At 40.2% G+C, this 27,892-nt stretch overlaps 1 protein-coding gene across 3 annotated transcripts in view; it reads left to right on the top strand.

Moving 5' to 3' along the window:
* Window positions 1–23,904, top strand: part of HSPA12A (heat shock protein family A (Hsp70) member 12A) — a 91,049-nt gene extending 67,145 nt beyond the window's left edge. For all 3 annotated transcript variants that reach the window (XM_080597611.1, XM_080597610.1, XM_080597612.1), the window contains 6 exons: window positions 10,974–11,145; window positions 13,888–13,974; window positions 14,526–14,630; window positions 15,734–15,992; window positions 17,272–17,375; window positions 18,814–23,904. In XM_080597611.1, coding sequence (XP_080453737.1) covers window positions 10,974–11,145; window positions 13,888–13,974; window positions 14,526–14,630; window positions 15,734–15,992; window positions 17,272–17,375; window positions 18,814–19,448 — 1,362 coding nt within the window. In that variant the 3' untranslated portion in view covers window positions 19,449–23,904. The remainder of the gene's footprint in view (window positions 1–10,973; window positions 11,146–13,887; window positions 13,975–14,525; window positions 14,631–15,733; window positions 15,993–17,271; window positions 17,376–18,813) is intronic.
* Window positions 23,905–27,892: the final 3,988 nt, after the last annotated feature.

Raw genomic sequence — 27,892 nt, 5'->3', positions numbered from 1 at the left:
AGGATTAGCTTTATTAATAGTTTAGTAAGCAGAAATGAAATATCAAATGGATTCTGCTTTGGTCCAAAACAGCTTGCTAAGTAGCATGATCTGGTATGTGTATCATAGATAGCCAGCCTTGATGTTTTAGAGTCCCAGCACCTACCATTCCAACAAATTCAGTAATAGCTCTGTTCTGAACCTGTACTTGGATATTGAGCTGGATACTCAGAAATTGATATGTTTGCTTTAGGGGATTGTTTCCCCAATTTTTGGCCTGAATTATTTGTAAAATGTTATATGGGAAGCAATATATATATATATATGTGAACACAAAACAATTGAGCTTCAAGATTTGTTTTCTTGTGCTTTTAAGAACAAGACCATATGTCCTCTACAACCAAATATAAGAAAATGAATTAATTAGGAATTGAATTTCCCTCCCTGAAAAGACACTGGACTGAGGCAGAATTTTGGGGGGTTAAATTGTATTAGTGTTTTAAACTCAACTTCTGCATTCTCGATGCGTCAAATTGATAGTTTTCTCTGTATTAAATCATTTCTTAAAATGGTCTTAAAATGGCTGTGATTTAAGGCTCCAGGACCTCTTAGGACAGCTGTGTTTTTTATGTTTTCAGACATAAAAACTGTAGCCTTCATACAAAAAAAGCATAGTGCAAGGAATGTTTCCTTTTGATCCCAGGAGACTGTCTAATTGCAAAGATGACTGAACTTCGTACAGAACTCTGTGAGATCCTGAATAATTGTGGGCTTGTTACAGTGAGTCTGATTCTGCTGTCCTACTGTCAGATCCAAAAGGCTTCTGCTCAGGGATACGGGCAGGGATTTGATGCAGCATTCACAAAGACAAGAAATGAAAAAGGGTGTAGGTCTTTGGGAAACACTCATACCAGCAGGGTTGGTCTGCACCATTTTAGAACCACAGAAGCATTCATTGGAAGTGTTTGGAGATCATCTAGTCTGACTTTCACTTGAAGCAGGGATACTGCCAACAGGAGGTCAGCAGTGGCAAGTTTTAAAAAATCTCCCAGGACAGAGATGCCTCTCTCGGCAACTGTTCCAATGTGGCATCACCTTCCTAGTGAAAAGGATTTTTTGGAATACGCAGTTTGAACTTTGCAAGTTGCACTGTATTGCTGTTGAGAAAAGTTGTGTTAGGCTATCTCTAAATGCCCTTCAAACAATTGCAGGCAGCTATTAGGCTGCTCCTTGACCTCCTCTTCACCAGACTAAACAAACCCAGCTCCTAAAGTCTCTCTTTACACAACGTGTTCTCTTAGTAGCCCTCCTTAAACCCTCTCCAGCTTCTCCACGTTTCTCTTGAACTGATGGGTCCAAAAGTGCTCATTTTATAACCTTTGCAGAGTTCATTCTGTAGCCATTACTCATGGAAATTAGCAATTGTCAATATGTGCTTCATTGTTACTTCTCAGTTTGTGTTATAATTGAGGGCTGTAAGTGATTCCAGTGGTTTCTTTGGCATTGAGAACAACAATAATAGTTTACACAGCGATTATATATTTTCATCTCAACTTTTTGAAGTTGGCTATGCAAGTGTCTTCCATCACAAACCTAAGTAATCAGAAATAAACACTAATCTAAGCCTCTTATCCCTTCAACAAACATACCCGTGCACAAGCTTGTTAATTTATATCATTTGGCAATGTTCACCAAGCCATATAAGTGTGTAAGTGTGAGGTGCCTTTTCTGTCCTGATTTCCAGCAGGATAGAGGATGTCACTGTAAAAATTCCTTCACAGGAGTTCATAGCTTGTGAGTTCCACCCTTGAAGTGAAGGCTGTAGGAAGGCTGTGAATTTTCTGTGGATTAGCTGCCGTGCAAGAGCTTCTTGTATAGGTGGGCACTAGGAGTGCATAAAGCACTGAAAAGCCTACACTTTGGTATTTTAAAAGCAAGGGAAAATTGTGTAAATATATAGTAACAGTTTCTGCTTCATCAAGGCAGAAAGGAAGATATGTGGGTCCTCAAAGAGAGGTCTCGGTAGAATCCCAAAATCCCAAGGACCATTTAAAGGCCAAATTACACAGGTTTGTCTGTCTATGTCTTTCACATTACTTAATCACCTACGTTAGTGCAAAATGAATAAATGAAAACTATTCCAGGGGTCTCTTAATTTACAATTTTGTGCCCCCTCCATTGAACTGGTTGGCTTTTAGGTTTGTTATCTTTCATAATTTGTACTTCCTTTTTCTGCCAAGTGAAGTTTCTAATGTTTTTACCATAACCCGAGATTTCATTTATGCTCTCTCAGGCAGTTTTCTCACCAAGAGATTAATATCTCTGTCCTACCACTTAACTATGCCGACAGGGAAGCTGACACAGAAAGAATTCTGTAGCGTGATAATTATTCATTATGTTTTCACTTCTGAAATGTAAAATATTATCAGTGGCACCAGATCAGACTAGGACGAAGGACAGCCTGTTCTACAAACCCAGTTTTAGGTCAACAGGCAGTAGTGTGAAAATATATGCATTTTTATACATACGTATGCATGTATAGCAATGACATTTAAGTGAAAGCAAAAAGGTCTTGGTTCTGTAAAGCATCAAGTATCTCTGACATTGTAAATATCAGGTCTTTATAGGATCAACCACCACCCAAACACAGTGTCTACAGTATTTAAAAAAGCGAGAGGAAAAAAGAAGTTGTTTCTCAGTTTTCATCTAGGCTCTTAAATCGTGAGGATGAACTTACCAAGGGAGTGGAGCACCCAGCAGCTCTTCCTCCTGCCTTTGGAAAACCCAGTCTCTTCACTCTGCTGTGGTCCTTAAGAGGAATCTGGGTGCATTTGAACGTCGTCTTTCCTCTGTGACTGTTGAGCAGTTATAAGAATCTGTCTTTGAGCAGATAAGTTGCCTGAACTACTAGGGCTGCCTGTCCTTGCTCTGTTGTGTTTACTCACAAGTTACTTACTGTCCTGCTGTATTCTCGTCATTCTGAAGACTAACGGCAGAGCATAGGTGTATGTGATGGCGTAGTGATTTTCACACTTTTTTTTGGTGAAGGCTTCTTAAGCGTCAAGGCTAAAGATACAGCAAAACTGTATGAACTATGCTTTTGATGCAGCTTTGTGACATCCCCTAGCCCCACTGCCTGCCGACCCAGCTTCCCCTTACAAGCCTCTCGGTGATAAAGCTGAGACTCTTTTCCAGTGTTGCTCATCTTCTGTCCTGGCATGCTCTGCCTGTGTAATTAGATCTCAGTCATTTATCTGTGGCATCCCAGTTTGATGCTACAGAACTGAAGAAAGTGTTAGCTAGTGAAAAAGGAGGAGGATTAGAGAAGAGCTCACTTACCGAGGCACTAAGTGGCTGGTTTTATCGTGAATCTGTTAACACAATGAACTGATTAGTTTAAACAGTGTAAATTTCACAAGGCTCTTAATTTCCAACTGCTGTTTTGTGTTGCCTGGATTCAGTCACGCAGTACTTTCTTCACGCAGGCTGCACGATGCTTAACTTGCAATCATGGCTTTCCTATTGTTACTAATTATAATAAATATCTTGCAAAATACAAAAATGTTGATGCTAATTCACAGCTTCTGTTTTTCTGGCTGAATGATGTCGTCCTGCAGGGCTTCATTGCCTAATGAACCACATTATCTTTACAAAGTTATTTCATGGGATCCAACTCCTGAAATTTATCTCTGAGGCCTACAACTATGGTGTTAGTGGAATAACAGGTTTGAAATATTCTTTCTGCCACGCAGAAGAACGGATTGTTACACTCATCTATTCGACAGGGCTGCTTCAGAAGTGAATAGAGTAACGTACCTGGTGGAAGTGGCCAGCTGAAAGCTGAACAAGGACCCAAGGCTGGGGTAGCATGAGCTTCTGAAATCAGTGTCACCACTGAAGCCATCCCACCAGGGAACTGGGATGTTGCTGTCCCTGCAGCTTTTGTACGTGCTAGCTGGCATGTGAAGAAATAAATATTTGCTCTGTATTGGGTTTACGTGGCGAGGGTTTGGTAGTGGGGGGCTGCAGGGGTGGCCACTGTGAGCAGAGCCCAGCAGCTGTCCCGGGTCAGAGCAAAGCCAGCTCCAGCTGCTCCAAAAGGGACCTACCACTGGCCAGAGCCAAGCTATGAGCGAGCCATACAGATTCTTAACCATTTCTCTTTTATAGTTTGAGCCTTTTTTAACAGGCTTTGGTGGGGTTAATACACGTCTGCACCACTTTTTGCCATAATGATGTATCTGACTTTATATAACCTACGGACACATTTCAACCATTTGAGGCTTTTCTGCATATGTTAACATAACATTCTGGCTCAAGAACCATGTGAATCTAGTCCTGTATGTGTGCAGTAAAATGCATCCTTTTTTTCTATTTTTATCATTTCATACTTCCATCTCCCCCACCTCCTGTGCTGCAGAACATAATCAAGGCAGGGCTGTGCATTTCAGAGATGAACAAGTTAAGACTCTTCTGGTGAAAACTAGCATGGATCCATTATAGGACCTGTAATTTGGTCCTTAACCTGATGTTTTTTCCAACGTACCTATAGTTGTTAAAATGCCATAGATATATTCCAGTCTGAGCAGCCTGGTACTTCTAAAGACAGGTGGTTTGGTCAGAGCGGGGACTCCATCTCTGAAGACAATGGTACCAATGGGGTTCTGGAAATGTATATTGGTTGTCTGTATCTGGAAAAGGTCAAAACCAAGTTTTTGGGTAATGTTTAGGGTCCTGCTTAGAATTTGGGGTCATGCATTCTTGTCCGTTCCGTTCAAATTGAATGAATTCCTGATATCAGTGCTAGCTCCCTGTGTGAACTTGGGAAGTCTTTAGAAAAGTCTCTGCCTTTTCATTTGGAATACAATTAGAGATTCGCACTCTGCTCATGTGAACGGGCAGCTCTCCGAGCTGCTGGAGCACCTGTCTAAGAGCGGGTGGCAGTGGATGCCGACCTTCCGCTGCTCGGTTCTGTGCATAGCCACAGGGTGGGTAGGGGACAAAGGGCCCATGGCACAGTCAAGACTCAGTGGTTTGTCCAGTTCCATGTAGCCTCCAGGTGAGTTGAATAATACATTTCTAGCCTGACAAGTCCAATCCAGTGTCAGATCTGCAAGAGTAGCAGCCTAGGAACTGGCCCCAGCTTCAGAGGGGTTTGACAGCTGTGCTGTAAACCTCCATACAGATAGGGACCAAAAGGTCTGGTTTTTGTTTAGCTTAACTCAGATACATCCCTTTTAGATGGAGAAAAGTTTCTGGGAAGTCAGCACAAGACAGTGCAGGATGTTTGTCGCTGCAGTTGTGCTCTGTGCTTTTGTTCTGCATGTTTGGCCCTTTCTGATGCTCTGGTTCCACAGGCAGGCTGGGTCCGTGCAGCCGTGCTGTGTGAGTGCGTGGGCCTGCCTGTGCTACCACACTAACTCCATGGAAGGGTAGAAGCTTCAGAAGTGATTGAAAGTGGGCTGGTGTGTACAGAAAAGCAAGCTTATACGCTGTCTGACAATGGAAGAAGGCGCAGTGTGAGCCAAGAGCCTCTCAGCCCTCTCATCAGTCAGCAGTGACATTTCAGAATTTTAGTATTCAGAGTTTGGCTCTGAAGTTTTTTGAGTAAAGAGGAAATGGATATACATTAGAGAGAGAGAGAGGGAGAGAGAGAGAGAGGATTTCCAGGCAGGTGAAGCTCAAGGCAATAAAGATGAATACAAAATTGATGGGACTGACTCCAGTTAACATATTATTCTATTAATAAATCAGCATCTTAAATTCAACAGATGGAGTGCTATTTTCTGTACACAGTTGTTTTTCTTTCCACTGATTAAGACTTTTAAGTGTCAGTTCTTTTAAGCAATTTTACAGCTCAAAGAAATGATTACACTTTGTGTAAGGCATATTTTTTTTGTTATGGATCATAATGGGATATTTTTTTTTCCTTGTTTGCCTGTAAAAGGATGTCTAATGTATCTAATATAACAGGGTGTCTAATACATACCTTCAAGGGGAAAAAAAAAATCTAACTTTATAACCTAACTAAGAATCTAAATAATTTTCAATAGTTTGGAAGGAAAGTAATAGGAAATGTGCTTTGTACCTGGTCTGTGACCCCATATTTGTGGATGCCCCATCTCTGGAAGTGCTCAAGGCCAGGCTGGATGGGGCTTTGAGCAACCTGATCTGGTGGGAGGCGTCCCTGCCCATGGCAGGGGGTTGGAACTGGATGGTTTTAAGGTCCTTTCCAACCCAAACCATTCTGTGCTTCATTCTGGGATATTTCCTTATATACTATTCATTCTATGGTCAGCTCTGCCTAATAAGTGTAGCCTAATAGAGTGCAGTGAACAGCAGCCTTCTGCCTGGCAGTGTTAGAAAATATCAATGTAAATGTTGAGTAAATGTTGATGCTTCTGATTATGGTGACTTTCAGAGCTGGGAGCTTTTCATTTAGGCCTATCTCATGGCTTTCATTGCACCTTTAAAAAGGCTCAAACTACGTGGAATATTCTACTATAACACTGCCTTTAAGGCCATACAAATTACAGTATTTACGAAAATAAAAAATCATGAATTGCTTTTTTTCATTGGGCATCATGGCATGCAGGGCTGGGTTTTAGAAATATCATCTTTTAATCTGTAGTAATGATAATTCTGCACATCGAACATATGTAATTTAGCTCTCTGGAAATGTTCAGACTGTTATACTGAGTCACAGTCCAGACCTCAGTATTTGCTGATTTCTGGTTAGGCTAACACTTGGCAGCCTACTCTGTGCAGAGAATGAAGAATGTATCTGTGGTCAGCTATGGCTCTCGTACAGTGACACATCCCTGGCGGCAGCAGCAGAGCTAGTGTGCCAAGTTAAGAATTCACCTGTGTCTGGCTGGCAGAGTTATGCATGCCCTACTTGAGGCTTTGAAGCATTCCGAGGTTTGCTGGCGATGGTGCATCTTGGCAAAAGACCAGCAGTGCACTAGCACCAGCTCAGAGACCTGTTTATGCTAGAGTGAGTAAAAGTCTGGAAGTCCCTCTGTCAAAGTATGAAATTCTAGTGCTCCGACAGAGAGCTTGGGGAGCCATTTATTTTCATCTTCTTTGCTTCTTGCAGATGTGTATAAATGCAGCAACCTTCTGGAAAGATTTTTAAGAACTTTCTGATGCTACCAGGATTTTTGTATTTCCATGGTGGGTTTTTCACTTCTGCTGTTTTTGGGAAAACTGCTGTCTGCTTCCTTCACGTTTCATAAGTGATGACTGGGTTTATACTGCTGGCGAGGGAAATTTCCTTATCAGAGTACAGGCAGGACGTGGGTCTGTTACAAAGCCTACAGAAAGCTGCCATAGGCAAAAGCTTTGTAATACATCAGTCCCACTGCCAGAATAATCTGTGTAATGTTAAATTCTGAGATGCTGCTTAGATCATCCTGATCAAGCCTGTTACCTTCTAAATCTCTACTCTTACTTGCAGCAGGACTTGGACAGCAGTGGGCATGGGCATGGAGTGAGGCAGATGGAAAGGAACAAAAGGAAAAGATAGGAAATTCCCAAACTTTTACAGTTAAGATTTTTAGTGAATGCATCACCATTTCTTTGTGTTGACTGCCTGCTGTTTTCAGTGCTCTTTCTCTGCACACTGTTTTCTTCCTGTCCCTTTCCCTTCAGCCGTAGTGGTGAGACAGATGCAGCCTCCTATGTCTTCATCTTCTCAGTGCTTGTATTATAGTAATTGCATTGTTCCATTCCTCCCTAGCAGTGTGTGTCTGTTCATGTTTCTTTCTCATCTCTCCTTCCCCCATTCTGTGCTGTGTGTAGAAATATGTATATATATATATGTATGTATGTATCTACAGTGATGTGCTATCTCTGCTGATCTATGTAGAAAAACCACATATACATTGTATTTTACAAAGTCGGTATTGATCTCTCTATATGCAGGTATACATATTTATTTACATATAAAAATACGTATGCAGGATGCCTAGTACCCTTCGTTGTACACAAATCTTGGTATGGTCTTTTTTTGAGTTGAAATAATGCATTCTTCACTTCTGACTGGCCCATCAAACTCTGTAAGGAAAGCTTTTTAACTACAACAAAAAATGGCTTCATGAAATACTATTAGGATCAACTGTGCTTTGAACCGTTAAAAACTGTCATTTCTGTTGAATGTTTTCCTCAGGAGATACTTGGAATATGTTAAAATAATATCTAGACAGAAAAAGTAGCAAGAATAGCATCTGCTGTACTTGGAGGGGCTGAGAACATGGATCTGAGTCCAAGCTGCAGGTCACTGCCTTCCCCTACTGACGTGCAGGCTGCAATGTGAAAAGTTCATGGTGCAGACTACTGCTGAAGGAGGGGAGGAAGCAAATGTTATCATTAATAGTTAACTGTTTTCTTTTAGCAGAGCCAGTCTTAGAAATGTATAACAAAATCCCCCCTGAACAGATTTCACAATTAATATAATCTTACTTCTTAGTTAGGAATCACCAGTGCATTTCCTATGTGTGCAACTCAGTTCTCGTCACCTCTGCAAAGGCTTTATGATGCAGCCTTTGGATTTTAATATCCCTAGCAACAAACTATTTTTTTTCCCTACAATTTGATTATCTCTTTTAGTGCACGTTAGACACAAGACTAAAAATTGTTTTGTATGTGCTACTAATCTGTGGCCAGTACGCAGAGCACACTGAGCATGCTGATTTCATCCACGTTGCTGGCTCTTAAAAAACACTTGCTGCTGAGATTCAGAGCTCTCACAGGACGTGATAATGGATGTTACATATGTGAAAACTGCAGCAGGGAAGCAAGGAACTATTTCTTCTCCATGCCCATGTTGGATAAGGCAAGAAGCGCTGGCCTTAAAATTGCAGCGAGAAAGATTCAGATGAGACTTCAGGCAAAACTTTGCAAAGGCAAGAACAGTGAAGGACTGGGATAGCTTGAGAGAGCAGGCTGCACATTCTTGGAAATCTTTAACAGCTTAGATAAACATCTGTCAGGAATGACCAAGAATTGATTCCTATCTCGAGTGGTGCCCCTTCCAGTGCTACAGATTGAAGTTTTTTGCTTAGAGGAGCTCATCTGGAGATAACTGATGTTGAAGTGAGCTGGCATGTGGCCAGCCCTGCTTGTGCCTAGTACAGCTGGACCGCTTGGAGGAAAGCTTGGGCTTGTAGCAAGGCACAATCCAAGAGTTTAAATCTTCATCCGCAGTACAGCTCCAGAGCTTTACCTAAGCCTGTGCCTGCAAACATGCTTGCAATCAAGTGGTGTGATGGCAGGGCAGTCTGGCTTGGACCTCTGCTTGACTTTTATATTTGTTAGGATTACTCTGGGCTGCTGTAAATCTGCGTTTTCCAAATTTTGAGAGTTTGGTTGCAAGCATTCTTTTCAATGCATTTTTTTTTTCAGTATGTGTTGCCACATAGATATTAAGGCTTGATACTCTATTTCTAAGAAGTATTTTCCTTCCTAGACAGTTCCATTAATTTCAGCTTTTGCTGATGACTACAGTGAATGTAACCAAAGCATGAGGAATCTAGCAGCAGTAAAGAATGTAAAGTGATCGTAATCCCAGTCACAAAGTGTGCTTTTAAAACCATGAGCACACATTATTATAACCCTTACTTTCTTATTTTTGAATTCATTTGTTGATGTTTGTCTTCTTTTGTAATCAACGAGGAAGATGCTTTCTATAAAAATGCATCTCTCTTACATATTGTAATATAAAGGGAAAAAAAGACTCAGCCAGTAAATGTGAAGAACAATTTTACATCTCCAAGTTTTACCCCAGTGTTGCTTCCTGAACAAGCTTTACTCTGAGTTTCTAGCTGCAGGTGTAAACCGACCAGCAGTTAGCACAGCCCACAGTGCAGGTGTATGAAGGAAACTGAAGTCCAGTCCAAGCTAACAGACTTCCCATGTGATCCTGCCTTCTTTGGGGATGCTCTGAAGCCACCACAATGCATGTGTATAAGTTGAAATGAAGGTTTGCTGGAAAACTGACCATGGAATCAGAAAAATACTCATACATGTATTTGTTTGCTAGCATGCTTTAGTAATCAGGCATTTAACTGAAAAACAACAGCATCCAAAGGAAAAGTTGGGCAGAAAGAGTTGAAAGGTATGATAATCTTTTAACAGAAAATCATAGGAAATGCAGGAGAAAAGAAATGAAAATATAATTTTGTCAATTGCTTTTTGCTACTGTTCTCTAAGCGCAGCTCTGAGAGCGATGTGGTTACATGAGAAGTTGTGGCTTCTTGGAAAATCTTTGTGTCTGAAGACTGAAAATCCAGAAAGCAAAGAGAAAGGATGGCAAACATTAGTTAAGACTGTTTTTAGGCTTCTTCTCATTAGATATTTAGGGAACCTGCCCTGTTCTATTCTGATTCCTTGAAAACAGCATTTCGGAGCTGTTATAACAAGGAATGTACTTAAAATATATTTTGGAATAGAAAAATGATGATTTTAGGTCTATATCTGTGTTATTGGCAAAGGATATCGCATATTCCTATAATCTACACGGTGGGGGGAAGGTCCGTGTCTGCTTTGGCAAGGACTATATATATCTTAAATCTTCTGGGACATAAAGTAAGACATACTTAAAATATCATGGGGAAGAGAGGCCAAAGGTATTATTTCTTAAAGGAGGCTGGGGCCCCTCTTAGCAGGCAGATTCATAGGTTGATTATGTTTTAGGCCCTTCAGCCCAGGTTTCAGGATGCCTTTCTTCCTTTCTCCCCGTCAGGCACCCAGCTGCTCAGTTAGCCAGCGTGGTAAGTGCATGCCTACTTCCCTGTTAGAGCCTGTGAGTTGTGGCTATACGTTGTGGGCAGGACGAGCCCCAGCTCAAGACCTTTAGGGAACAGCAGCAGCTTCTTTGTGCGTTGAACTTGGAGGGCTGACCTGACTGAAACTGGGAGCTGGGGAAATGCTTGTTCACTCGCTGTAGGTTACGGGATTTCCAGCCCTCTTCTCTGATCAATTCTCTCTCACAGGCAGGAATGGCAACTCCCGAAAACCCCGAGCAGCTGATCATTGCCCTGGAACCTGAGGCTGCTTCTATCTACTGCCGAAAGCTTCGCCTTCACCAGATGATAGACCTGAGTAGTAGGGCACCTGTCAATGGCTATAGCCCAAGTGACACAATTGGAACTGGATTTACACAGGGTACTACTTCTATTGACTCACTTCTTATTTTCTTATGCCTAAGTTTGCTTTGTCCATGAGGGCTGTTTTCTAGCCGTGTCTTGTTGTCTCTGCTGTCTTATAATATTTCAAGCTAGCATCAGTTTGCTTTTATGTACGCTATTTTGCTGTTCACTATAATGAGACTAGTTCAAGCATTGATCCCGCAGACGTTTTTGCAGATGCTTGGATTTTAGCATGCAGGTAGCTTCATTGCCTTGCCTATACTGGGATGTTGAGGGAGGTTAGGAGACGCATAGTATTTTCACATCAGTATTTTTCTGCCTTAATTAAAAGTAATACTTCACGTTGTATTATTTTTATTTAACTTTGTTGGAAACAGTTGTGTGTTCAATTAGCTGCATTATCAAAGCAATGTTAAATTACTGGATCTCACTGAGACTTTTAGTCTGAGGTGTTCTTCCAGAGTTTTGGCAGATGCTTTATGATATCATCGTTATGAAATACCATTAAGTACTTCCAACACTCAGCAGAACACACAGTACTGGAATACAGCAATGAATTTATCTACTTGTGTAGAAGAGAAAATAGATATGGCAATTCTGATTTATTGACCTGTGATCAGATGCTCATATCAGTGTTTGAAGATTGATTTACAAAGATTTTGGGGCTTAGTATCCTGACTAAGATTGGAAGGAGGGGAAAAAAAGGACAATAATGAAGCAATGTGGTGTCATTTTTGCATAGCATATTTTCTGTCTGTGAATTGTAACAGTGCAGTGATACAAGTGCTAGTGTGTCAATCTATCCCAGAAGGAATTTTTCAGAATAATTTGCATTTTATCATATTTACTAGGTCAAAACAATACAGGCACATGGAAAACTGTGCCAGCAAACCTATTCCTGTACTTACCAGATTGCCTTTTTCTTAGGCGAAGTCGTTACCTCATTTTCTCATGCCTTGCCTCTCCCAGCTAGCACTTGTCAGATGTGTTCAGCGTTATGGAGGCCTGTGCCGGGCACAGGGCACAATCCCTTCAGGGGCCCCGCACGTTCTCCCCCTTGTTCTCCTTCTGAACTATTCCAGTTCCATGAACTTGCTTGCTACATGGGGATTTGCCTCCAAGAAAATAAATAATCAAAAAAAAAAAAGTTTGGTTAAGGTTTTGAAGCTGGACAGAATCTGGCAGATCACAGATTTCTGCTAATGGGTACCATTCTCTTTCTTGACTTTGTAAGGTAAAAGCTATTGGGGATCAGAAAGGTTTCATGTCAAAATTAATGAAAACAAAGTTTGGAGTGTATTAATTTGGGGTTAGAATTAAAATTTCATAAAGGCATGGCAGGTACCCAAGACAAGCTGAGAACAGCTTAAGGAGAAAAGCCCTTTAAATATAAACAGAGAGGAGCTCTCCAAGGACTGCATTATTGCTACAAAGCCAAAACAAAAATTTTACTGTTCACAGTAGCCGGGGTAACTTTACTTCAGTCGTAGTTAAAGACTGGCTCTTGTGTTTGCTTTTGGCCCACAGAAGGGAATGAAAGGACTCCCATTGACTTCTGTGGGCTCTGTGTCCATTGCTTGGACATATTGCTTGTTCTGTCTTTGAATCCTTTGTCATTTAAGCTGCTGGTGTGAGCTGGTAAGTCAGTACCATGAGGCTAAAAGCTTGCCTGCATCATAGGGTCTTCATGGAGCGGGTATGGGTGAAAGTGAAGCCTCTGGTCTCTTCCTGATGATAGGCACTATAGAAATGAGAAGCAAAATGCATTCAGTGATTGGCCTGTGTTATTTTCAGAAAGAATGATATCTTCATGTATTACAGGGTATCTCTGTTCTTCTGTAATATTTTATGGAAGTGCCTGTGAATGAAAGTGACACAGGAAATCATTTTTTGATTATCCAGTTGTAGAGGTTGATTAAGAAGCATAATAGCCAAGGCTCTCACTACTTTGCTTTCTCATTCCTTGCTTCTTTAAATGCCTAGGTAGAAATTAAGTCTTGTAAGTTAATGCATTGTTATAACATTATAGATTATGTGTAATTTTTAATTGCTATATATTAAAAATGCTGTGCAAGTGTCCTCTATATGTTTATAATAGGCCAAATCCTAGTTATTAGGAAAAATGTAATTTGTTTCCTTATAGAAGAATGGCAGTGCTTTGCAGGCTGTCACATAAGCCCAGGATTTCCATAAGTAAAGGCTGAAATATTTACTATTCTCCTTTATCTGTCATCTGCCTGAGTTAGCGGAGGGTCAGACTTGATGATCACTGGGAGCCCTGAGAAGTTCTGAACCTGTGAAGCTTTCGATGCTTGCTTTGAGACAGGCTGATGTCCTGAAAGGCTCCCGAGGCATTTTTGCCGGAGCACCCCAAATCTGTCGCCAAGTGCTGGCTTTTTGCTGTGCGGAAAAGCTGGCAGCGGAGCGGGGCTGCCGCCTGCTGGTTGAGCCCGGCATATCCTGTGCAAAGTTAAATAAGGGTTATGAAAAAGGACTTGCCTGTGGCTTGCATACTAGGTCGTTTTTTCTAATCCAGTCTGTATCAAGGAAGAACAGAAAATCCAAAAAACTTTCTTTCCTTCTTTCTAGGAGCAATGTTTTAATGTTCCCAATTCTAACGCAGTATTTTTTGTTCATTTGTTTAAATAAGTGATACATAGAGATCTATCAACATGCTTGCACTTGTTTCCTACAGCATATGAGATCAACTTCTTCATATTTTCTTATACTCAGTAATTTTCTCTCTGTCAATGACTAGCTAAGGAACACGTCCGCCGTAATCGACAGAGCCGCACCTTTTTGGTGGAAAATGTCATAGGAGAGATCTGGTCCGAACTGGAAGAAGGTAGTGTCCTTTCTTGAATAAATTTTGATGTCAAGGGTTTTATATTGCAGGCAAACATTGTGTTTCCCACAAATCTGCTGTGTACTGCATTGTTCTACGAATGATTATAAATAGGAAAAGAAGCAAATAGAAGTGCATGCGTGGCTAAGGCTGAGCTGCAGTTCTGTATCCTCTAACAAAAAAGAGTTTTTTCAGGAGATCGCAGAAAGTAACCAAGGATTTAAAATACGAATAGAATATTTCCTCAGAAAAGGTTTTGTAAACATGCCGTAGTATAAATTTGGTAAACCCCTAGAAGGTACATCAGCAGCACGAGCAATTCCGCTAATATCCAGTTTTCGTCTGTGCTAAGCCAATGGCTTTTGTCACCCGAATTTTGTATTTATTATCAATTGCTGCTAATAAATATCAAGTTTTTAGTGTAGACATTCATAACTTTCCACAAGTCATTATCCCTCATGCTTATCATGCCTGTAAGAAGTTTTCATTGCAGTATGTTGTTGTGATAATATTAATGTCAATGTCATTTGCTTATTCCTTTGTCAAACCAGGAGACCGGTACATCGTCGTTGACAGTGGAGGAGGCACGGTGGATATGACTGTCCATCAGATCAGGCTCCCTGAAGGACATCTTAAGGAGCTATATAAGGCAACAGGTAGGTGACACTTCCACTGCTCACTTCATTTATATAATATTTTGACCTGTCAGTAAAGAAAGTTCATGTCTTTATTATTCACTACATTTCACTAACACTTCTTCCTGGAATCAAAATTAGTGTAATTAGCATTCCAAATTAGTGTAACCTAAATGCTGGTCAGCAGAATGGGTTAAAACACTTCATGCTTCTGATACTTTGGGATGGTAAACCTCACTTTGTGAGGATAAGAAACTGCCATCTCCTGTATTACTGATTCCCATTCAGGACATTTTCTGCCATGTTCCTGGTCTGACATCTGTTAGTAGAGTCATCATCTTCCATTCCTTTGAGAGGTCACCTGTACATTTCTGCTCTGTTCCTGTGTTCAGAGAAGTACTGTGGAGGTATGAGAAGCAGTGTCACAACAGTGTCACAACAGGATCCCTGTAAAGTGCCTGTTAGCAGAACAGGAATTTTCCTAGATTTAATGGAAAGCTTATATATTCCAGTAATTTCACAACCAGTGTAACAAGGATGGTCTACAATCCTCTGGCAGAAAAGCATAAAGAGTGCAATGAAGTGCAATTCCTTTAATGACATTCCCTTCCTGAACTCCAAATCCCCTCTGTCTTTGTCTTTGCTAAGCTGTTAACCACATGAGACAACCTGCTAATTGTTGCTGTGTCTCTATACCAAGTTAGTCTTCATCTGTATCATTCATCGCTGAGTGTTCTCGGTCTTGGTGGCTGTAAGACTACATCAGGAAACAACTTAGTAAGAGCAAGCGGGGACACTGTACATCTAGTACGTCAGGTCTATCTACTCCTGAACATAAGTCCAACTCACATCTTCTCGTGTGTGGATAAGACGGCAGTTTCTTCTGCTTGTAATAAAAGTATTTCTGTTTTATGCTGGTAGCATTACACAGTGTAGGTGTAAAAATGAGGCAAAGGTAAGATTATGTTCTGTGTTAGACAAACTGTTATATTTAGAAAAGATACCTCTTTCTTTGGACCTTCTTCTATGACAGTCGTAGTAGTGTCTATCTGGTGTGTATTTGGTCTACTTGAAATCTAATAAGAAGTTCAGGATATTAAAGCTGTGTTTTGTTTGTAATGCAGGTGGGCCATATGGTTCCCTAGGTGTGGACTATGAATTTGAAAAGCTCCTGTGTAAAATATTTGGAGAAGATTTTATTGAGCAATTTAAAATCAAGCGTCCTGCTGCCTGGGTAGATCTGATGATAGCATTCGAGTCCCGTAAACGGGCAGCAGCTCCAGACAGGACCAATCCACTAAACATCACCCTGCCTTTCTCCTTCATTGACTATTATAAGAAGTTTCGAGGCCACAGTGTAGAACATGCCTTGAGGAAAAGCAAGTGAGTAGATGATTAAACTCAAATGGATGCAGAATTAACTACTGTTTGCAGAAACAAATAATTAAAATATCCTAGTTGCATTTAGACTGAAAGACAGTAATGGAAAAATGCAATATAATGATGAGAAAATGGGATTGCCTGAAGTGCAGTTTCCAGAATGCGAAGTTCTGATCAATCTGTTGCAAAAGTTTTTCAATACAATACTTGCACTCTGCTGGTATTGTTTTCCATGACACTCATTAGGCCACCATTGTGTCATTTCACTGAATTCGACTATATATTTTGACTCATATATGCTTACATGTTAATTAGGGAGGTCAGAAAAAATAGAGAATTTGATGTCTAAAAGTTAGTTACCTGGAATCTAAATTTTCAGAGGCTTGGGCCCCAGAATGAATTCAGGATCTTAAGTGAGATGCGTAAATATTTCTGTAGCTTGGGGAAAGTTATGAAAGTTTTTCTTCAGTGAATGTTGAATGTGGCATTCAGGCTGAAACTCCTGCAACTCTTCCTAAACTTATTGGTAAATGTACTTTAAGCCTAAAAGACTTAGATCAGAGTCACTTCCTAAATGAAACTGAGGTTTTGAAATTGTTAACAATTTCTGGAAATACTACTACCCTTCAGAAGACCATCTCCTTCTTATTAATAGTCTTAGTGATGAATCTTAGAGAGAATGTGAAGTGTTTCCTCCCAGATAAACTGAAACTAGTAGAATAACAGGGGATAGAAAATGTAAAGGTGACATAGAACGTGTGTGAATGAAAAGGAAATTACCAAGCTATATGGATGTGCATCGTTGATGGAATAACATAATACCTGTATTCACTTAACGAACATTATTCCTTATCAAATACTGTGCTCCTTTCTGTCTCCTGAGACTTCCTATGCTTGCTTGTTTTCCTTGCTTGTTTCCAATGGCTTTGGCCTGCTACTGCTGTAATCTAAATGTTGTCCGTCTGGGGATGAATTGGTGCTGTTTCAGATGAGCAAACACGGGATTGACTGCCAGCTGTTTCAGAAAGCAGCTGAGCATTGGTAATGGTACAGGAGGCAATCAGGCAAAGAAAACAACAATTAAACAAGCAAAAATAACAATTATCCTTGGAAATTTTATATTGCTCCATTCGGCATGGGGCTGAGGTTAGGTGAGGCACTTTCTTCCAAGCAAACTACATGCCGATTCTGAAAACTCATTTGTTTATTTAGGTGGTGAGTCTTATGAGAGCTTGGCTGTTTCTGTACTCTTTTAATGTCCTTTCTAAATGTTTTTTTGCAGTGTGGATTTTGTGAAGTGGTCTTCCCAGGGAATGCTGAGGATGAGCCCAGATGCAATGAATGCGCTCTTCAAACCCACAATTGACCAGATTGTTCAACACCTTAGTAAGTATCTGTGTGCAATTCCATTTTCTGGCTGAGCTAAGACTGAAGTTTGGCTTACCTGTTTCAAACCAGTAACTGGAGTTATTAGAAAGTGGTTAGGAAAGCAATTTCAAGTAAGGGACATCACCATAACACATCTTACTGCCTAGTTCTAGTGCTAGTTTTTGAGTGTGATTCAGTCCCATTGCTGCCTAAGCTTCAATTATTTTATATTTAAAGGGCTGCATGCTTTCAGAAGGCTGAATTGCACAGATTTAACCCAGATCATACTTTTCTTTTTCCTTTTTCGGGCAAGAACAAAATAATGCCAGAGGCATAATTATTACATGATTGTTACTGTTATTAAGGCCCTAGTTCATTTCTCATCAGTGGAAGGACTTACAGAGCCAAATTTTTTCATGACTGTTCAAACCACTGAGATCTCTAAACACACAAGTAATAAATGGTGCATCATGGTAAAAGAGTTTCCAGACATGGCTTAAGCAGCAATGGATTTATTTATTCAGCAGTGGAAAATGGCATAGGGTTATTGGGAAATTTATTATTTCAACTGTCCCTCATGGAAGATTGGTTTTGTATCAAAGAGAGTATAATATGTGTACTGAGTGAAATATTGCTATTGTACACGTTACAAAGCACTAATCAAATCAAATTTGGAATGGAATATCCAGCTTTGCTCAGTCTGTGTGAGGTATTGTTGGGTAAATTTGAGAGGCCACAAATGAGTAAGACAACTAGGACAGAACAGCTAATATGTGAGCAGGGAGGGGGAGGCCTCAAATATGATTGTTGTGACAGATACCTCAGTCACACTGCATCAGTTATTTGAACGGAGTAAGGCTGAGCCTACAACTGAACTGTATGATTTTCTTGAAAGTAGGGGATGTGGGCTTAAGCTAAGAGAGAACATCTGTAAAAACATAAGGAGGCATTTTGCAGATGGTACACGTTGCAGTTAAGACGGTAGGGTCAGAAATAAAAAGTGAATTTAAAATGGGGTGACTTGTCTGGAATGCTATAAAGGGGATGTGGTTCCGTTAGGTTTGGGAATATCTCACTGATACTTGCAGTGACAAGGTGATGTCTGTTTCCCTGCCACCAGTAATCTGACTGGCAGAATTTGTTTGCAAAAAAATCTGTCTCCCTTGACTGGTACAAGCTAAATGAAAGTTCTGTTTAGAAAGCATAAATGCTACGTCAGATATATCTTGTGCTTTGAGGTAAGTTTTCATTCACAGTCATTGCCCCAGTCAAAGGGAATACAGAAGAGGCTTCAGCAGTGGAACTAGTGCATGCTGACGGTGGAAGTATGATGTAGCAGTTTCAGATCTTGTGCATGTGCATGGGACATTCAGTGCACTCAGACATTAGGAGCTTCACATGCTTTACTTTGTCACAGTGAATTTTTCCTTATTGAATGGGCTCTGTTTCTGTATAGGTGATGTGTTTGAGAAGCCAGAAGTGACCAATGTCAAGTTTCTGTTCCTGGTGGGTGGCTTCGCTGAATCCCCCTTACTCCAACAAGCTGTCCAGGGCGCTTTTGGTTCGAGATGTCGAGTCATCATTCCTCAGGATGTGGGGCTCACTATCCTCAAAGGAGCCGTCCTCTTTGGTCTAGACCCTGCTGTCATCAAAGTGCGACGTTCGCCTCTCACCTACGGTGTGGGTGTGCTGAATCGGTTTGTGGAGGGGAAGCATCCACCAGAGAAGCTGCTAGTCAAAGATGGCACACGCTGGTGCACTGATGTCTTTGACAAATTTATTTCAGCTGACCAATCCGTAGCCCTTGGAGAAACTGTGACACGCAGTTACACACCTGCCAAGCCTTCTCAGTTAGTAATAGTGATCAATATCTATAGCTCAGAACAAGATAATGTCAGCTTCATCACTGAATCTGGAGTGAAAAAGTGTGGCACCCTTCGCCTGGATCTCACAGGAACTGATGCTTCCGTGCCGAACAGGCGGGAGATCAAAACACTTATGCAGTTTGGGGACACTGAGATCAAAGCCATGGCCATTGATGTTGCCACCTCGAAAAGTGTCAAAGTCGGTATCGATTTCTTAAACTACTAACAGATCACGTTCCCCACCATGGCCTGTTTGTGAGACTGGTTGTCCACTATTCCATTTTTTGACTTTCATGTGTCACGTAATCATCTTGAATTTCAGCAGGCTATATGAGAACAGCTAGTAAGGTGGGGTATGTCACGGTTGTGCACTTGGATAACCGAAGGCTGGTTTTTAAAAGACCCTTAAAAAGTCTGGGGAGCAAAAGTTCCAGAGGTAGTAAAAGTTCCTTAGTTGTTCAAGCATGCTTAAAGATCTACCTTTATTCAGTAAATACTGATTATTATTGCATCCTGAAGATTAGTTAAAAAATATTTAAAATCATAATCTCTTTGCCTTGTTCTTGTACTTCTTCCTTTTCCTCCAAAGAAAAATTTGCTAACCCATGTGGTTGTTGTAGGGGGGTATGTGTGGGGTATCTGTTTAAACAGCATCATCCTCTGAACATGGAACAAAATCGTAGGTTACAGCTTTCTTTTGTTCTTTTGATTATGAACGGGACTGTCAAAAATTTAGTGTTGAAAATAAGGTTTGTAAAGAAGTGGGAAATGAGCTTCTTCAGTTCTTAGATCCCACTGAAAACAATATCCTTGGAAAGCCCTAAATTATATTTAGGAAACATACGTATTTTAGGAGCCTACTGTTGGTTTCCCCAGTTTGAGAAAAAGACCTTTCTTGTCAAAGCTTATAGAACTATCTGTTGGATTAAATAGCTAGCATTACCCTCATTATACTGTAGAAAATTATTAAGAGCAAAGTTATTCCCCTTTTTAGGTCTTATAAACTTACATTAACTAGCCTCCACATGAAACCACAGAAACAGGGAATAGATGAAGTTGGAAGGGACTTCCGTATGCTATCTGGTCCAACCCCTCTGCTCTAAGCAGGGTCAGCTAGAAGAGGATGCTCTGTCCAGTCAGGGTTTGAATATCTCCGAAGTTGGAGATGCCTAAAATTCTCTGGGCAGCCTGTTCAGTACTTGACAGCCCTCACTGTAAAAAAGATTTTTTCTTAGGTTTAAAATGAATTTCTTGTATTTCAGTTTGTGCCTGTTGCCTCTTGTTCCTTCACTGAAATACCACTGAGAAGTCTGTCTCCATCTTCTTTAGTGTCTTCTGTCAGATATTTATATGCATTCCTGATCCCCCTGGCAAGCCTTCTCTTCTGGAGTCTACAGTCTCAGCTCTCTCAGCTTCTCCTCATACATCAGACACCAATCCCTTAATCATCATCATAACGCTGTGCCAGACTCAGACTTATGTCCATGTCTCTCTTGTACTGAGAGGCACAGAACTGGATGCCAGATGTGGTCTTGCCAGGGCTGAATAAAGGGGAATAACCACCTTCATTGACCTGCAGGCCGTACTTTTCCTCATGCTGCCCAGCTGTTAGCATTCTTTGCCACAAGGGTACGTTGCTGGCTCATGTAGACTCTGTCTACCAAGACCCTGAAGTCTTTTTTAGCCAAAATGCTTCCCAGCTAGTTGGCCCCCAGCATATAGTGGTGTATGGAGTTATTCCTCCCCAAGTTCAGGACTTTGCATTCCTCCCAGAAATTGACCATTTCTAGTCAATCCCTGTGTTAATGTTTGGAAGTACGGCTAGATGATAGCTGTCCAGGAAGTTTTAAATGATTTAAAAGAGAGAAAATGTCCAGATCAGGAGTACTATCATATATTTTGAGTTGGAAGCATTTTAACCGAGTGAATTAATATATTTCTGGGTTGACTTTAATGTTCATTAAAGTGGAAGACAGAGGCTAAGAGAACAAAACTCCAAATAGCATTAAATAAAGCATTTCTTACATGGTTATGACCACGCAACTCTAACACAAGTGAAATACAATGATGGTTATGGTAGCATCTTGTTTTCCAAATAACAGCATTCTGGAAATATTTTAAGCATGTTCACCTGGAAAATTTCTTCTAAAACTGGAACAGTTTTTATTTTGCTAAATGCTACAGGTGGATGATTTCTGAAACCTAGGATCTGCATCTGCCATGAGCTGAGAGCTTCAGTTTCAAATCTAAATGCAATCCAAATTGGCAGACTGAAACTAACCTGAATTACCCTAAAATGCTGACACTTTCAAAGCATTTATACAGAGCTGCCTGATTACCTGCTGGAATTCATAACATTTTTGAAATTTTGCAATCTTAACTGTTAAACTAAACCTTCCTTTTTAATAGGTTGAGCATGAGTTACATAAACTACTGGGAAATGAAAGCTTTATCAATGATTTCACTGATTTACATTCCAATCCTGCACTTAGCTTTCTGTGTTTATCCTGGAGTTTTGCCACAGTCCAGAGCTGCAGAACTGGTCCACTGCATTTTGTCATTGAGTTTTCTGTGTCTGCTGCAGAATTCCCTAGTAGAATGTGAAATCTGTTCTGCATTCAGCTTTTAAAAAAAAAGAAAAAAAAGAAGGGACTATGGAGAATGCTACTCACAGTATCCGGCTGGATACTTTTCTGTAATTACAAAGTGTGCTTTCTAGCATTCGGTTTCCTGCTGCCTGCTAAATGCTTTAAAAGCTAAATACTGGGATTTTTTGTGTGTTGCTTTCCATGGTTTACAAACAAGAGAAACTTTAAGATGAGTTATGAACAATATAATTTTATGTATATACAATATTTAAATATTGTACAGACTCTTTCTTTCTACAGTGCTATTTTCTTGTATAAAAATGCTCTTTGCCTCTGTTGATTTCATTCAGCTGTTAATTTTAAATAACATAGTTTCTCAATCAGCTTCCATAATTATAGGCCTTTAAAGATGGTAAGATATGAAATGTAAAAGGCTGATCTTATAATAATAGGAAGGAAATGTTGGTGTGTCAGAGAATACAACATTCTTCCTGCAATGCAAGTCATACCAGTTAAGTATATTACACAGATGCACTTGTATTTTGCTGGGATTTTCATTTCTTTGTTTCAGATGGTGACCATTCCAGCAGTTCATCATAATAATGGATGAATCCTCCTGTAAAACCAAGTTAAATTTAGCTTGTATGATCTGGATATACAGCTTCTTCTCTAGGTTTTGGAGTTTTATTAAGGATCTACTCTAATTTTTAAAAAAGTACTTTCCAGAGCCAAGTAACGGTGATTTATAGTAGATGCAGGTAAGCCTGTCTATTGTCTACCACTACAACCTACCAAACACAAAATTCTTAAATAAAAGAAGGCTTCAGTGTCTTTGCATCCTGTGTTAAACTGAACGGGTCCAATTCTACAAGAATTTGTTTCCGTTGGCCTTAGGTTAGTGCAGAATTTGGTTTAGGAAAGTGCTGCAACCCCCCACCACAAACAGGAGGTGAACTGCAAGATCCTGTGATCCATGGGTTTTGTGCTATTTTCAGCCTGTCTGCAGGGAATGCTAACGATAGTTTCTGCAGCTCTTCTAAAGTGTAGTTCCCCACACAGTAGCAATTCTTTGCCCTTTTTTGTTCACCTTTTGTAAGATTCCGTCTGGATCCAAACAGGGGTTTGTTGCTAAAATTATTCTGCTGTAACTGTAAAATATTGAAGAGTTTGCGTATTTTTGCACTTCCTTGTTCAGTCTGATGAGAGCACTATCAAGCTTATCTTTGCAAAGCACTGAACTACCAAGCAAATTCCCAACTGTCCTCATTGCCCTCTTTAAATCCGAGAATGGAAAATTAGCTTGTCTCTCTAAGGAATTAGAATCGTAAGTAGAGCGTTATGCTGTGGTCCGTAGTCTATAACCCAGTTAAAAAAACCTTTACATTGTAAGTGGCAAATGGATGCCCATTTTGATAGAGAATGTTAGGCTGTAAAATTAATAAGAAATTTATTAGGAAATGGGTCATTTTTAGAATAGTAGTTCTGATACTTTTGCAGGAAATTTCCTGCAGAGAATTTTTTTGGTAGGGATTTCAGATGACATTGTGCAACTTAGTGTTGAGAAGACAAGGCCTGCTATCCTTAGGCAAAGCAGAAAGCCCCAACTGAAGTTTTGCTCTAAGCATGAACTTGCAAGTTTGGGTCAAAGTTGCTTAACTCTAGGCTGAAAGTCAGCAACTAATTGTGATAGAACGATTAATTGTGCTAGAATATGATACATGTGCAGTGATGGTTAGGACAGTTAACATTGGTATATTCTTACCAATGAATATATACAGGAGTTTTAATGCATTATTATGAGAAGGCTAATTATGTATTGCAGAGACTTAATCGCCAAGATAACCTGCATATTTATAATATGAAGTGGCTTAAGCGGATGAATAGTATAAAAGTTGTTGGGCATAATGTCACAGTACTCACCTGCTTGAAACAGTCTTAAACTATATTATAAAACCAACCATTGTGGTCTTGTTCACCTCTGTGCAAGATAAATTCAGATTTCACTGATGTTTGGAGCTGTTCACAATTTGTCTGGATTGTATCTTGAGTGTTCTTGTGTCTTCAACCATGTCAAATAAAATACAGTAAAACTAACTTTTCTTTTTGGGTGTTTATGTTTTGATGAAAATGGATATGAAAGACCAAGTGGTTTTACTTACATTTGGATACTCCTTCGTATGCATAACTGAGCAACAGTGCCACCAACAGCATGTGTTGCATGTCAGGTCTCTTCAGCCTTCTAGATGTGTGGACACCAAGAGCCCGTGCAGGCCTGAGATTGCAGTCACTGCTGGTGATTGCTCAAGATTTTAGACAACATCAAAAACAGTTTAGGCTTTTTCTGTAATGATGCTCTGAATGAGAGGGGAGAAATCAAATATGCTCAAGGCTGAAGCCACCATTCTTAGCACTTCTTTCATGACATTCTCTACAAAACTCATAGAGCTTCTTGGTGATAACTAGAAAAACATAATATTGTAGAAAACGCAAACCAAAAAAGCACCATGTAACTGTGGAGGTTCCCTGGTTACAGCCAATGGAGATGAGCATGAAGGAATGTTGAGTAGAGGGTGAAAATCTGGATCGTGTTCACATCCAGGGAAAAGGCAAATTCCCAAAAGTAAGATTGAATAGTTTAGATTTTTATTACAGGATAAACTTAAAATATTTTCCTGAAATATTGCCTGTGGAAGGATGGGAAATACCTCTGAAATGTTAAGTAGATGCTGTTAGATGATGCCAGCACATGGGTTTCTCTTCCAAACCTTTAGGTTGCCACCAGCACTGAGGTATCACTGCAGCTCTCAGGCATTTACACCTGAGTCTGGAGGGGGAGATGAGCCCATACTTTCTCCAGGAAGGCCACCGCCAAGGAGGAGACAGCCGTGCTGTTCCAGCTCAGCCCTGGCTCCTGCCCTCAGCCATGCCAGTACCCCAGCCCGGCTGCGCTGTTGGCCTGCCACACCGTGCATGCCCGCGGCCATACAGCGGCTGGGATGCCTGCAGTCAGTGGCCACCAGGTTGTAGCAGAGCCCTGTGGTGCTTACATTACACCCTTTCTGCTTTGTTGTGCATCTCACCTGTGACACAAGGTACTCTTCAAAACAGGTAACGCAGTAGAAGCAGGGCTGGGCTGCTCCCACCCCTTCTCCTTCAGAACTGGGACTTTGCCCCAGGTACTGGTCTGATGCTCCCAGCCCCTTATGGGAAATCAGCTGCTCTCCTGAAAGCGTGAGAGTTCAGTTCCCTTTTCTTCCTTGTACTAATACTTTAAAGGCAGGTTTGACATAGTGACTTAACATCTCCCTACAGAGTAAATCCCTTTCTACTCTCTATCTTCAAGGTATTTTATTTCACTTGTTGTCCTGAAGGCCTCACACTTATATGTTCCATAGCGATCTCCTGGGTGTGGGTGTGGATTTAGTTCCCAAACACCATTGGCCTCTAAGATCATATTTAGCCATTTCTCTCTTTTCAGCCAGAAGCAGCAGCTGACTCTGCAAATTGTTTTTGTTTGTTTCTTTAGATTACTGTTGTGTTGTTTCTGTGATTTAATTTTTCCTTACGGATGTAATCTGTCAGGTGAAAGGATTTTTGTGCCACATTAGAGCTGATTACTGTTCTGGTTCCAGGCACCTTATAATCCAGAATGTGTTCAAGGTAGATGTCTGCCAGTCACCCATCAATTATTAAGAAAACAGATTCAGCTGCAGTGAGTACCATTTAAGTTTTCATATAAACATTGATGCAGGAATGCTTGCTTGGAGGAAACAGTGAAAATACCACCAGGAGAGAGACTGTTATTTCTAGATATACAATCTAATGACAAATGTTACTCAGTTCCAGTGTTAATTAAAACAAATAGTTACAACCAAAGCATGACTAATAAAAGCAACTGCTACTAGCTTTGGTGGCAGGGCCAGTACACGCCCTTTCAGAGTGAAACATTTCCCTATATGTCACATATTTCCGTGCTGAAACTTGATGTTTCTGTTCGGTTTTATTAACAGGAAAGAATTGGATGAAAAATGGGAACAATTATTGAACCGCACACCTTCAAAAATTCAGTTGCAATCATAAAATGCTATTAAAATTATTGGTAGGACAGCTCCTACAGTTCAAAAAAACCTACATTTTGCCTGCTAATTGAAGGAGCAATGTTACTTTTTTTTTTTTTTTTCAAGTTAAGACATTTCTGAAAACATGCCAAAAATCCTGATACCTGGATACACAGGTACACAATATGTTTGGTCCTGTTTTCCCTCATTAATATAGCAGAACTCATCATCAATGAATCCCTGTGCTCAGGAAACTCCCTTGGTGAACAGGGCTATGTTTGCAGCTTTATAACAGGCACTGTCTTATGCAGGCACCTCCATTTTACGTGAGGGACCAAGGATACGAGTATGGGTTACAGTACTCCAATCCTTGCTTGTGCCTTGCAGAGACACTGAGCCAAAATGGTAGCTTTGTATTTCAGTATTTTTTCTTCTCCATAGTAATTCATGTTAAGGATGCTGTTTGGAGCTGAGGAGCAGCTGCCATTTAGTCTGGCAGAATACAGGATTTTGGACTGTATTTCACCATTAAATTATGAAGTCTGACTCTGGAGGCTGAACTTTAATGTGACATTTTGTGGTGAACTGGTAATGAAAATAAATGGTATACTTGGTAAATGGTAAATACTTGGTACGAGTCTGCTGTAAGAGTTGGTTAAAAACAAATGCATAAAAGATGATTGTTCCCCAGAAAGTCATAAAAATAAACATATCATAAAGGACTGGAGTCTCTTAGCCTTATCAAAGTCTGGTTTATTGCTAATATTATAGTATCAGGGCAATAAACTGGCCAATAATCAGGTATATTTGCATGAATGTGCATGTTCGTTGGGTGTTTCTAGATCTAGGAATGTTTAATAAGGTCCTGCTGCACTGAAGAACTTGTATGATAGCTTGTGTGATATATTTTTTCTGCTAAATGTTGCAGGCCATGTGTCTAAAATTTGGGACTGTTGGCACTAGCTATGGAGACAAGTCAGCGGTGTGTGTGACCTTGCACTAAAATACTACTCAAAGGTGCAAAGATGCAGGGAATGAGCTGAGATGCACAGCAGCCACTACACCCCAACTTCCACCTATTTGCTGCAATGAAGATGTTTTACAAGTGCTCTATGACTATAATTATAAACACCATCCTAATAGGCTAGGTACTGTATTTAACTTGTAATGAACTTGATTTCAGCTAAACATTCAATTAATGTTACTAGTACAATGGGAAATATAATTACAGTCTTCAGGGACACATTAAGAACCAAATTTTGCTTTCAGTGTTGGAGCGCATTGCTCTGATTTCCAGGGGAGGTTTATGTGTGTGCATTCACTGGTAGAATTTGGGCCTTTCACTGGACTTTTCCAAATTTGAAGGTTTTCTCACATGAGAGTGTTTCTATTTAAAATTATAGCCCCGTCTTGATAGGAAGGAATTTGTATAAATCCTACCTTGGTTCTTCCATGGCTATAGAAATCCTTACTGAAATGTACAGTATTTTCACGCCTTCTGCTAATAACCATGGAATAAAACAACCTATAAAACAATCTCCCTGACAGCAGCGTCCAACTTCCCCAAAGGCATTATCCCTTTTCAGTTTCCTAAATAACTCCCTTAAACGTCACCCAAACATCTCTCTCCAGTAGAGCTGATTTGGAGTCTCTTTAGTCAGTGCAAAGAGATGCCTGATTTTCAAGAGGTGCAGCTTGGATAAATTGATGACAGCTACGGATGCTTTGTATAACTGTTTTTCACTCCTGTCAGTTGCCAGTCTTATTATGTACTAATGTTGGATGTCAGCTTTAAAAAGTGAGTCTGTATTTGAGATTTTTCTTGTACAGTTCCATGGGTCTCAATTTTGTATTCTTGGTTTACAAACAAATCATTGAAAGGAAACCTTAAAGTCTAAATTCCCAGAGCATACACTTTTAATCTCTTCTGAATCTTACTGTACATTAAACATTTAAACATTAAACATTAAACATTTATCTCTAATTCTCCAGAATGTTAAATTGCACTTCTAATAGTAAAGATA

The sequence above is a fragment of the Anser brachyrhynchus genome, assembly GCF_964034855.1.
Source record: "Anser brachyrhynchus genome assembly, chromosome: 6".
NCBI lineage: Eukaryota > Metazoa > Chordata > Aves > Anseriformes > Anatidae > Anser > Anser brachyrhynchus.
This window is presented reverse-complemented; position numbering and strand designations above follow the sequence as displayed.